This window comes from Brassica oleracea, chromosome C2, assembly GCF_000695525.1.
Source record: "Brassica oleracea var. oleracea cultivar TO1000 chromosome C2, BOL, whole genome shotgun sequence".
In the NCBI taxonomy this organism is placed as follows: domain Eukaryota; kingdom Viridiplantae; phylum Streptophyta; class Magnoliopsida; order Brassicales; family Brassicaceae; genus Brassica; species Brassica oleracea.
In genome coordinates, this window is record NC_027749.1 from 2,422,219 (window position 1) to 2,429,791 (window position 7,573).

The 7,573-nt window shown below is 33.3% G+C and overlaps 1 protein-coding gene and 1 non-coding gene across 2 annotated transcripts; both read left to right on the plus strand.

Annotated features, from left to right (window-relative positions):
• The first annotated feature begins 1,974 nt into the window (after window positions 1-1,974).
• TRNAG-UCC lies at window positions 1,975-2,045 on the plus strand. Its single transcript has one exon. It is a non-coding gene; the product is annotated as a tRNA-Gly (tRNA).
• A 280-nt stretch (window positions 2,046-2,325) lies between these two features.
• Window positions 2,326-3,504, plus strand: LOC106325249 (N-alpha-acetyltransferase 50-like). Its single transcript, XM_013763286.1, has 3 exons — window positions 2,326-2,538; window positions 2,824-2,943; window positions 3,040-3,504. Exons 1-3 carry the CDS (start codon window positions 2,385-2,387, stop codon window positions 3,243-3,245), a joined length of 480 nt encoding a protein of 159 aa, XP_013618740.1. The 5' UTR covers window positions 2,326-2,384; the 3' UTR covers window positions 3,246-3,504.
• The last annotated feature ends 4,069 nt before the right edge of the window (window positions 3,505-7,573 follow it).

Sequence of the window (7,573 nt, forward strand, 5' to 3'; positions counted from 1 at the left end):
CCAAACACTAAAATTGAGATATAACAAATAAATTATTTAGATGTTAATATATAATAAATCACTGACATTAACTAAATGTGATTTTTTTAAATACTTTAATAAAAAAAAATTCAACTGAAAATGATATAATAACTCAATCATAGTAATATCATAGAAGCAAAAAGTCAAACAAAAATTATTTACAAATTAACTAACCAATAACTTAAATTAATAAAATAGTATATCTCATACGCACCTTTTGCAAATGTGAACCTAAAACAAAAATTACAAAATTATATAAAAAATAATAACATAGATCACAAGTAAAGTATATCCCACCCGTAGGGCGGGCCGACCCTAGTTTTAACATATAATTTAATAGATTATGTTCACATTATTACTTATAAAAGTATTGAATCAAGAAAACAAAATTTCTTAAGTTTTGTCTTTTTATTTTTCTTACTAATTTTTAAAAATTACAAAACATATAACTTCACTATTTATTTTATTTTATGTATCATGTAAAATAATATTAAGAACAAATCTGTATTTTTTTTTCTCGATTATTTGTATCAAGCAAAATAGATGATATATCCGCAGATATTTATGAAATATTCATAAATATCTGTATATTTTTCGTATACGTATTTTTCGGAGCAAAAAAATAAAAAATTAAATATCCACATATAGCATATAAAACTAATCACAAATATTGAAAATTTTGATAGTATTTGCTCAATGCCCACCCGTATTTCTTTGTACCCAATATACAGACCCGGTCCGCATATTTTAAAGGCTGGAAGCAAAATTAAAAATTTGGGCCTATTATTAATTGACTAAATGAAATTGTGGCTGGAAAGATTCGTAGACCCCACCTAATACACACTAAAACATATTGTAAGCCATCTGAACTACCGAAATTTTTTGTAACTTTGGGCCAAAAATTTAAATAATTTAAACAGGGCCGGAAGCATGTGCTTCTGCCGCTCGTGCCCAGCGCCGTCACTGCCAATATACTCAACATTTTCAAAGCATTATACTAAACATGCAGGAACACAACGTTGTCGCTCCTATGTTATCCACTTCTCTATAGTTTTCTTGTGAACGGCCAAGTAAAATTTAAGTATGATAAAATGATATTCTTACATGATACGTTATCCAAAATATGCTATTTTGCTCGTACTGCATGAAAAAAGAATATAATAAAAAGTTTAATGGATGTTGTCAAGTAGGGCTGGGTTGCGGGTCAAACCCGCCCCGCTGACCCGCCAACCCGCGGGTTACAAAGTTTTTTTTTGTCAAAAAATCCGACCCGCACAACCCGCGAACAAATAAATTTGTACCCGCATCCGCCCCGCTTAATTTTGCGGATAACCCGCGGGACCCGCGGGTTATATTTTTATTTTAAAAAATATTTATTTAATTTATTTTTTGTAAAATATAATATAAATAATATATTTATAATTAAAATTTTAAATATTTTAAAATATTTTGATTATTATTTTTTAAAATTCCCATATTTTCTTTACAAAATATACATTTTTACAAAAAAAAAAATTTAAAAAAATTACAGGTTGGCAGGTACCCACCAACCCGCACCCGTCCCGCATAAAATGCTCATAACCCGCACCCACGAATCAATTTTTCTAAACCCGCGTTTCAAAATCCACCAACCCGCACCCGCCCCGCATAAAATGCTCATAACCCGCACCCGCACCCGCAAATCGATTTTTCTAAATTGTTCGACCCGCATCCGCCCCGTGACGGGTCAAACGGGCCGGGCCCCGCGGGTAAAAACTCATATTCCCAGGCCTATTGTCAAGCACATACCTGCCAAAAGTGTTATCTTATGTCATTCATGTATCTCCCAAAAAAATCTACAGTCTCAAAAGTGCATCTTATGGCAAGTACCAAAGATGAGACAGGGACGTCTTTGTTTTGACCATTGCGGAACAGTATCACGACAAAAAAGTTAAATAAAAACACCAAACAAAAGCGTCTGTAGTCCAACGGTTAGGATAATTGCCTTCCAAGCAATAGACCCGGGTTCGCTCCCGGCAGACGCAATTTTATTTATCTCCTAAATTCTTTCTTTTTTGGCCAAAATTATCCTCTAATTTCAAATTTCAATTTAAGAAGTAGAAGATCACACTCCCCTCTTATTTTCCAACCTCAATTTAAAGTATGGCAATAGTGAACTCTCTAAGCGATAGAGAAGGTTGGAGATGTGTGGGCTTAGTTGAGGCCCAGTATCTATTAGAGGCCCAATAGCGTTATGTCTGAACAGAGTCTCCTATATAAAAGCCTCCCTTCAACTTTTTGTTTCCTTCTTTGTCCTTACAACGCCGGATCTGTCTCCCCTTCGTTCTCGCCGTACTAGATTCTCCGAGCAACCGGCGTCGGCGATGGGAACTGGGAGAGAAGCCAGCGTATCGCTAGATGGAGTCAGAGACAAAAACATGATGCAGCTTAAGAAACTCAACACTGTTCTGTTCCCTGTTCGCTACAACGACAAGTACTACGCTGACGCAATCTCATCCGGAGAATTCACTAAGCTCGGTTCGTCTTCTGTCTTTATATCTTCATGGATCAATGTTCTCTTCCCTTTTATTAGGGAAAAAGTTAGTTGCTTTGGGAGTGATGAGCTGTTATGATGATTAGGCTTTGGTAGACAAGTTAGAAGATTCTATAAAAGAGATGCCTTTTTCGATTTAATCTGCTCCTGTTACTGTTTACCCTCTTTTTTAAACAGTTGTTACTTATGTGATTTGGCCAATTCAGTTGCATCTCTTGTCTCTATTGATGTTTTAGAGATGTGTTTTTTTTTTTTTTGCTTCTTCTCAGCTTATTACAGTGACATATGTGTTGGAGCTATTGCTTGTCGGCTGGAGACGAAAGGAGGGACCATGAGAGTGTATATAATGACTCTTGGTGTTCTTGCACCTTACCGTGGCATTGGGATTGGTGAGTCATAAATCTATTGAATCATGTTTACAAATAGAGTTTCATTCTTTTCTATAGCGAAACTTTATTTCAATAACTTGTTTTTTTTTTCTTTAGGTTCAAAGCTATTGAATCATGTTCTTGACATGTGCACCAAGCAAAACGTGTCTGAGATATACTTGCATGTTCAGACGAACAACGAAGATGCGATCAAGTTCTACAAGAAGTTTGGGTTTGACATCACAGATACCATTCCAGACTATTACATCAACATCGAGCCTAGAGACTGCTATGTCGTCACCAAGTCCTTTGCTCAAATCTGAAGCCAACAAATGATAGCAATACGTGACTTGGGGGAAGCCATTCTTCCCCGGATTGTTTGCTCAATTTTCAAGTCTATTCTTTACGTTACAATGCGTCTGTTCCCAAGTTTTTTTGCTTGTTTTTGATGACCTTAGCTAATGGTTCTTTTATACCTAGTGATCGTGACCCCATTGGTTTTGGACCTTTTGATTGGGGAAGTTTTGACTTTGCAACTCTTATTTTACTTAGCTAAGCCAATATTCAACATTCTTGCTCTGATTCTCATATTCATACAAAGCAAAAAATGCAGCAGATGAAACGTCTGGTGATCTGAGCGCTAAGATCAATATGCAGACTCCTGATCCGCCAAGAGAACGCTTCGGAAGTCTTTAAAGGAATGTCAAAGAAGATGTTTGGAAAGCTACAGGAATATATATATGCCGTGCACAAGCTTGATTACCTGGAAGGTAGATTAGCCAAAACTGAAGCACGGGCTGAGGAAGCAGAATCCAAATACCAAAAGCTAGACCAAAGCATAAAGGAGCTTCAAGACACTCTAGAGAAGTTATCATGGGTTGTGAAACACTTGAGGGACTCAGATCTTCAACTAGAACATGCATTTGCAGCCGTTGATGTAAAGAAAAGCAAAATCTGTTATACTCTACTGTTTCTGATATGGAGGATGTGATCAACGATCTAAAATCCAAAGTCTTGAAGGCTGAAAACAGGGCTGACTGTACCTAAAAGAATTTAATATATTGAAGTATATAAATCAATTTCAGATATATTTGGGTACCCAAAATATTTCGGTTCAAGTCGAGTTCGGTTTCGGTTCTCTTGATATCAAAATTTTGAACTCGTTCAAATATCTGATTACTTTTTGGATCGGATTCTGTTCATTTCTTCTGATTCAAGGTTTTTTTTTTGCCAGCCCTACCCAAAAACCGGTTACAAGTACATGCAGCATATCTTAAAAAAAGGCACATGCCATGTGTGAAATGTAAAAAAAAAACAATTTTTTTTTTCAAGTTCAGTCTTTACAAGTTTAGATTAAACAAATTTGTGTTTTTGACAAATTATACAAATCTTATAATTTTATTTTTCGAAATCATATTTATCTTGTTTTTTTTTTCAGGTTTCATATTAATCTTGTTAAAGATTTTCTAAAAGTTACTGAATTATTATTAATAATTTGTTTTTATTTATTTATTTAAGAAATTGTTTTTATTAGAAAAGTCCCACTTTTATCATTGGAAAACCAAATATGGAGAATGAAATGTACGTCGACTAAGAAATGACATAATATCAGTAAATGAATTATAAAAATTATGTTGGAAAAAAGAAGAAGATTGTGCTGAAAAAAAAAATGGAATTTTAGCGAGGATTAATAATCAAAACCAATAGCCGTTAGCTCTATTTGATTTATATCTCTATTTGATTTTTTTACCTCTTTTTTTATTTATAAATAGTCGTTGCTAGCAGAGTCTTCCTCCACTTTCTTTCTCTCCAAGGCTCGGGTTTCTTTCCAATTTTCTCAAGACTGTTTGATTATCTTTTGAAAAAAGTCTCTCGATGGTGAATAACTATGGAAAGGGTTCTGCTCGTCAAAAGAGTCGCGAGAAAATCGACTTTCTCTGCAAGGCTAGGGTTTGTGCGTTCTAGCGACTTTGAAGCAACAAAATCATCTACGTGTTCTAGCGCAAGAAAGTCTAAATCGAAGAGATCTGAACAAGGTTTTTGCTGTGTTCTATTAATTCATTATTAACATTCAAGATTTATTCTCTTCCTCAAGTTTGGTTTTTTGCAGCGCCTTCTAAATCGAGTGCTAGTCTCGCTACCGCACAAAAGACACCCAAACGTAATGATGAATCGATGAAATCTGAAAAAGGTAATTTGTTATCTTAGCGTTCATTTCATACTTGAGCAACAAGATTCGGCTTTCTTCTCATGTTTGACTCTTTTTTTTGGCAGCAGCGGCTTCTAAATCTCGTAGTTTTGACGTCTCTACAAAAAAAAGACTTGCAAACGTGATGATGAATCAGCAACGGAATCCAAGATTGTTATTACTGAACCAATAAGTATAATATAGTTGCTCAACTTGATTTTAGCTCTCCCTTTTATAAGTATCCGTTAGCAAAGATTCATCATCTTCTTCTTTTTTATTTTTCTGTGGAGAGAGTTCACCTGAAGAAATGGTGTTGGTATGATCGAGGTGTCAAGATACATCAAGCCAATAAGTTCCGTAAGGGTGCTTGTGCGAAGTAATGACATTAATTCATGTTTATATTTTATTTTTGAGTATTTATACCTACGCATAATCAAAGAAACGATTGATAATATGAAATCTTGTATCGACTATGTCCTTTATAAGATTTTATTAAAAGTTATGATTGACACCATTTTGTATGAGGAAGAAAAAGAGTCGAGATTAGATGTTGGAAGCATAAGGAGAAGATTTTGGAACTCTTGGGTTCAAGCAAGTTCTCATTGCAATCTTTGTAATCTTAATGGCATCAATGGCTTATTTTATATCCCATCAAAACATCTAAAAGTTTTAACTTATTCAGAATATCACATGATCAAGTTTTGTTTTTCCTTTCTCTTTGTCATATTTCTTTCTTTCTCTTTGTCATATTCAAAATACCATTGGATCAAGTTTTGTTTTCTTTCTTCTTTCTCTTTGTGTTTATGCATGTTCCTTTCCTTGTAAATCTTTAATGTTTTCTCATTTGTAGGTATTGTAGTTTCTTGTTTTGAATTCGATTGGAGAAATTAGCTTAACATGACAAGAATTATGCACCTGAGCATGCTAAATAAAATGTCTTTAAAAGTTTGCTTTGCTATGTACAAGCTAAGCACATGTACTCATGTTTATAGTTTTTTTTTAGTATTCAGTTTGACATCCTAAGCTTAGTTTGGGTTTATCTTATGTATTTAGATGTGGTGTGATGACTCACAATGCCAAATCGTGTTGTGAAAGACATCGTAAAGTGGGAGTTACACCATCAAATGAAATTGATAGCTTATTTTTTATGGTTATGATACACATTAATTAGGTTGGAAAAGAAGAAATTCGAATTATAGTAGGTTGACGGCATAAATACCATCTTTGTTGATGACAATAAACTGAAAGGATGAGATCTTAGTGCTTGGTGGCTCCTCATAGTTTGCTTGATAATTTATTCATTTAAACCAAAAAAAATATTTATAAATTAAAGTAAATATCTGTATGTAATATTCAATGCAATTTTTAATTACTTTCAGCTGAATATTAATTGCAAAATGCATTGATCTAATAAATAAACTTATAGATCTTAAATATCATTGGTCAATTAGACGTAATTAATGAAAACATAAATACATTTAATCATTTTCTTAATATGTGTGAAAAGTATCTAAGTGACACTTATAATGAAATAGAAGGAGTATGTCTTTCTAGAATGTCCGAGCAAAGCCATTATTATTAACATTAATGACAATGTGTTGTTTGAATTTCTCGGTAGCCTTATCCTCCGCAAAGCTGCTACTTTCAAAATTTCCTCTTCTGTCTCCAGCCTTCATATCCCTTTGAAAATCCAACTTCTCACTTAATGCTAAAATTTCAACGACTCATGCTGAAAACATTGTCATCTTCTGGAACAATCCTGATAGGTTGGAACTTTGGTACGTTGTTATTTCCTTGAAATCATGGAAGAGACTACGCGAGTTTAAGGGCAAGATTGATTGGTCTGGTGCTGTCTTCAAACTTGAGCTGCTCTCAAAATCATCATATAGGGTTAATGTCTTATATTCTGCTTATGTTAATGCATGAAATTCCCAAATCTTTGTGGTGTGCATGCGTTTATTAGTTGGACTGTGATTTATAAAAGTACTAGAAATTTTTTCCGCGCTTCGCGCGAATTGTGTCTTATAAATTTATTTTATTTATAATATTATTTTTTCGGTTTTTTTCTTTTACATTAACTTCTTGTTTTTTCCAATGTTAGTTTTTCTTAATTTAAATTTATATGTTTATAATTTTTCGTTTTTCTTGTTGTAGATGGAGAATTATATTTTTTATTGATGGTTTTTGTATGTGACATAAACTTTTTGAAATTTTAAAATAATGTTATATATAGTACGATTAACACATTAAAGAAGAGAAACATATTCAGACACATTTTACACAGGTTTTATATGCATAATTTTAAACATTATATATGTATATATTATAAGTTTGAAACATGTAAATGCTTTCTAAAGCTAAATACTTGTTCTGAGTTTACATAACTTATCGAAAGTTTTATCTCTTTTTAAATTCAAATCACAGAAAAAAATATCAAAAAGTCAGTATAGATGGGTTTTTTGA